At 34.9% G+C, this 4,559-nt stretch overlaps 1 protein-coding gene across 1 annotated transcript; it reads left to right on the top strand.

Moving 5' to 3' along the window:
* Positions 1–347: 347 nt before the first annotated feature.
* LOC145677480 (tRNA (uracil-5-)-methyltransferase homolog B-like) lies at positions 348–1,958 on the top strand. The gene has a single exon (XM_081747958.1). It carries the CDS (start codon positions 348–350, stop codon positions 1,956–1,958), a length of 1,611 nt encoding a protein of 536 aa, XP_081604084.1.
* The last annotated feature ends 2,601 nt before the right edge of the window (positions 1,959–4,559 follow it).

Below are 4,559 nucleotides of genomic sequence, written 5' to 3'. Positions count from 1 at the left end.
TTCTTTATAAATCTCCCGTAAGGGAGGTGGCTGAAAGAAAGAAAAAAGATGTAGTTGAATTCACTAAGAAGGATATTTGAAATGTATTTGTGATATAGTGAAGGATTGTCATCATCTTACAGAATAAAAGAAGCGTAAGCTGTTAATATTATATAAAAGTGCTGCTTGCTAATAATAATATAGAAATATAAATAGAGATCTTGTTATATAATGGTGCGACAAAATCCGGGACCCTGTAAAAGTCTTGAAGCATAGTAAAGACAGGGTTCAATTCTAATATCAAGGGACTTATGAACTTAAATTATACTTGTTTACGTAGTGGAAGAAAAATTGAGCGCAAGACTAATATGGCCAATGTGCATAATGATGGTAGGTCAATGACGGATAATACAGAAGAAGCCGTATCGCAATTGGTAAATACTAACCAAATCTTGGATATGTTTATGCAATTAAAGCAGCAAATATCCAGTGAGCTTACAACGAAAGTCAGTGAAATTATAACGAAAGTCGAAGAAATGAAACTCGATACGAGTCAACAGCTTGCAACGAAAGTCGAAGAAATGAAACTCAATACAAGTCAACAAATACAGCTGATGTCCCAAGAAATCACTCAACAATTGACTCAGCGAATTGATTCTAAGTTGGACTTAATGAATGAACAGTTCAATGCAAAATTCGAATTATCTGATCAACGTAAGCAGAAATTGGAAGAGTCTGATAATAAGGATTCTAAAAGGACGAAAGTTGAATTACCTGTAGAAGATAGAATGAAACAGGTTACAATACCTTTGTGGGATGTTGCTTATGAAGAACAGTGGAAGAAAAAGACTGAAGAAACAAAATCTTCGCTCACGCGACTGATGGATTTGCTGCCGAGAAGGAATTTGGATTTGGCAGGTTGGGCAGAAGAAAGAAAGGAGAAGAATGAAGGACTTGCTTGCGAATTTGTTGAAATTAAACCACCAGCTGTTGTTGATGGTTACCGTAACAAGTATGAATTTAGAGTGGGCATAAGCCCTGAGATGCAAGAGCGAACAGTGGGTTTTCGACTGGCTAGCTTCAAAGAAGGTTCAATGAGGATTGGACCGGCAGACTTTCTGAGGCATTTGCCTGACAGAATGAAAGAGGCAGTAAAGGTCTTCCAACAATACATACGAGAGTCAGATAAGCCATTTGTTCCAGAGACTCATGAAAGTTACTGGAGACAATTGACTGTCCGAATATCGAATACTGGCGATTTGATACTGTTGGCAGTTATGCATCCACAAACCCTGAATGAGGAGGAAATAGAGAAGATTAAGGATGACTTGAAAGATTACTTCCAAAACAGAGAAGGAAACAGGTTAAATATAACATCGTTCTATTTCCAGATCTTCACTGAAAAGGAAGAAGGTGAGAAACCCTCACCACTGCAGCTATTGTTCGGAAAAGAATACGTGGAAGAAACTATATGTGACATGAATTTCCGAGTATCTCCAGATTCTTATTTTCAAGTGAATACTTCGGGGGCCGAGCAGCTTTATACTTCGATCGCGAAAATGGTCGAGGTTGACGAAGAAACTTCTTTGATAGATGTGTGTTGTACCGCTAGAAGAATTGGACTTACTCTTGCTAAGAAATGTGCTCAAATTCTTGGCATAGAAATGTCGAACCATGCAATTGAAGATGCAAGAGCCAATGCTCTAAAGAACGACATCACAAACATCGAATATTTTGTTGGACGGGCTGAAGATATTTTGCTCACCGTAGTGGAGAATGTAGCTGAAAAGAAGATATATGTTATTGTAGATCCACCTAGAGCTGGGCTTCATCGGAAGTTGATTATTGAACTTACACACTGTCAGATGATTATCTTATTTGGAAGACTAGATCCTGAAACGCTACCAAAGGCAAAGAAACCTATTCCATTGTCTATTACGCAGCAGGCCAGGAGGAGCATGTTACGTGATGTTGGGTAACAATTATAGATAATTTATTTGTTTCTTTAACAGCTCATCTTTAATTGATTCATTATGAAATATTTATGTAGTATATCTATTGTCTTAATTTTTTTTTTTTTTTTTGTTAATTTGTATGTCATTATGATAATTCTAAAGCTCTATGTTTATCTTCATTTATTTGTTTGCTCCAAAAGAGGGTCAATTAGGTTTAGTTGAAAGTTCATGACTAATCTTAAATCGAAACCAATAATGATGAAATGATAATTCTATCAATCTGTACTTGTTTTATGTTATATTTTTGCTCACAATCTTTGCATGTTATATTGCCTTACACTCTTTGCATGTTGTATTGTCTTTTATTAACATCTAATAGGATGATAGTCGTTATTTATAAATAATGTTGCTAGAACATGGATGAATATGTTAAATATAGATAAAAATGATGTCACATTATTTAATACGGGAAGGAATATGTAACTAATACCCTTGCAAAAACCATTAGTTAGTTTTCATTTTTTTGAATAGTCCCATCGACGATATATTTGTTTTTGAATCGACGTTATTAATATATGGATATATGATGATATAATTAATACTATATATAAAAGAATATAATATTGTAATATGAATATATATAAGGAAAAGAGAAGAAAAATATTTTTATTAATGTAATTTTAATTTCATGCGAGGGCTATTCAAAAGGTCAATATTTCGAAATACTTAATCCAGGGTTCTTTCCTTCACATTATTAACGTTACGGAATTCCCGTTCGAGCGACATAGTATATAACGATACGAATGATCAGAGGCGCAATAAGTGAGCAGGAATGTATATAACGATACGACCATGATGAATATGATCAGAGGCGCAATAAGTGAGCAGGAATGTATATTGAAAAAGAAAAAAAGGTTTGTTGATTAATTATTGATAGGATTATCATGTAGATGTAGTTGAATTCACTAAGAAGGATATTTGAAATGTATTTGTGATATAGTTAAGGATTGTCATCATCTTACAGAATAAAAGAAGTGTAAGCTGTTAATATTATATAAAAGTGCTGCTTGTTAATAATAATAAAGAAATATAAATAGAGATCTTGTTATACACCGTCAAAGTGAAATGATAGAAAACATCCCAGGCCCAAACCTCATCTGTGTGGCAAATTTGATCGAGGTCGGTCGCGTAGTTAAAAAGTTAGGTTTTATATATTTATACCCCCTCCTCTACGTTGTAACGTCTAAGTGCAATGATAAAATCTATCCCAGGCCAGAACTTCATCTATGTGGAAAATTTGATCGAGATTGGTCGCTTGGTTCAAGAAGTTTGAAGTCACAAACATAGTCACTTTCATTTTAATGTAGTCTATATAGATTCCAATGTTTAGTAATACTCTGTCATCAGCGGCGCAAACTTGTCTTCAACATTTGGGGGACGGGTAAGACTGTTTCATTTACTTTTTTTTTTTTTTTTTTTTTTTTAAGCGATGCTCAAAATATTTGTGAAGTTGAAAAAGAATCCTGTGGAGGATCAGGGAGCAGAGTTGTCTTCAATATTGGGAGGCGGGCAGATTTGAGGCTTATTCTGGGGGGGGGAGATATTAATTTCATCTCACTTTCCTTTGTGGCAATCGGACACAAATCATCACATTTTTTTTTTCGAAAAAACACATTTCAAATCGGATTATTGGGGAGACAGTCCCCATCAGTTCTAAGATTGGAGGAGACATGTTCACCTCATCCCCCACGGGATTTGCGCCAGTGTTTGTCATTCATCTAAACGCTTTTCACCGCTATGAAAAACCTCTTCAGGCTAACTGCATAGAGTTAGTACATTTTAGAGAACAATGCAAAATTATAATGTGTTTTGACAGGAGATAAAGGACTATGCATTTTTCGTGTCTCGTCTCTTCAAAGGAAGTTTATTTCATTTATTGTCAAATCCTCTTAGAGCTCTTTCAAGAAAGAGACTAGACAAAGACACTTTTTTTTTTTTTTTTTAATGTTGCCTTTCACATTGTATATTCAACACAGTAACTCTGGACTTCCTTTCAACAGCATTGTTACTTTATAAAATGCGAAGAATATAGCTATAAGGTATGTATGAAGTGCTAGTAGGGAGGCACTTTTGCTTCGCTCGCGGTTTTTGCGAGATTAAATTTCGTGGTGTTTATTCAATTTGTTCGGAAGGCAGCTGAACAATAGGAAGATAATGTACTGAGAGAGTGTTGGAACTTGTATTGCATGCCATGCGAAATTCACAGCGGAATCACATTTTCTATCCATCTCTAATATTTTGTGCACTCCGTGCTTGACACTTCATGGCTTTTTTTTTTCTTTAACCGAATAAGGAAATAATGTAAGTATTCCATTAGCGTAACGTTTGTTTAAGTGTCCATCCTTTTCCCAGTAATGAATAAGACAAGTGTAATATTATTTGAAACGCACAGAAACAATATCCTATGGCTGATGAACCTGTTCTTGAATTGTCTTCTGTTTTAGTTTCGGATATTAACATTCCTGCAGCTAGATCTATAACTGCTTTCATTTTCAAAAAAGTGATATGGATCAGTATTCGTATATTTCCTGAAAAAATCCCACCAAGAATAAAAAATCCCTTTTA

Source organism: Thermobia domestica, unplaced genomic scaffold (genome assembly GCF_964235325.1).
Source record: "Thermobia domestica unplaced genomic scaffold, izTheDome1.hap1.1 HAP1_SCAFFOLD_923, whole genome shotgun sequence".
NCBI lineage: Eukaryota > Metazoa > Arthropoda > Insecta > Zygentoma > Lepismatidae > Thermobia > Thermobia domestica.
The sequence above is the reverse complement of the archived record's forward strand: the minus strand, read 5'-3'. Positions and strand labels throughout refer to the sequence as shown.

Coding starts and splice junctions, on each gene's coding strand:
- LOC145677480 (XM_081747958.1), top strand. CDS start 348: ATGGCCAATGTGCATAATGATGGTAGGTCAATGACGGATAATACAGAA.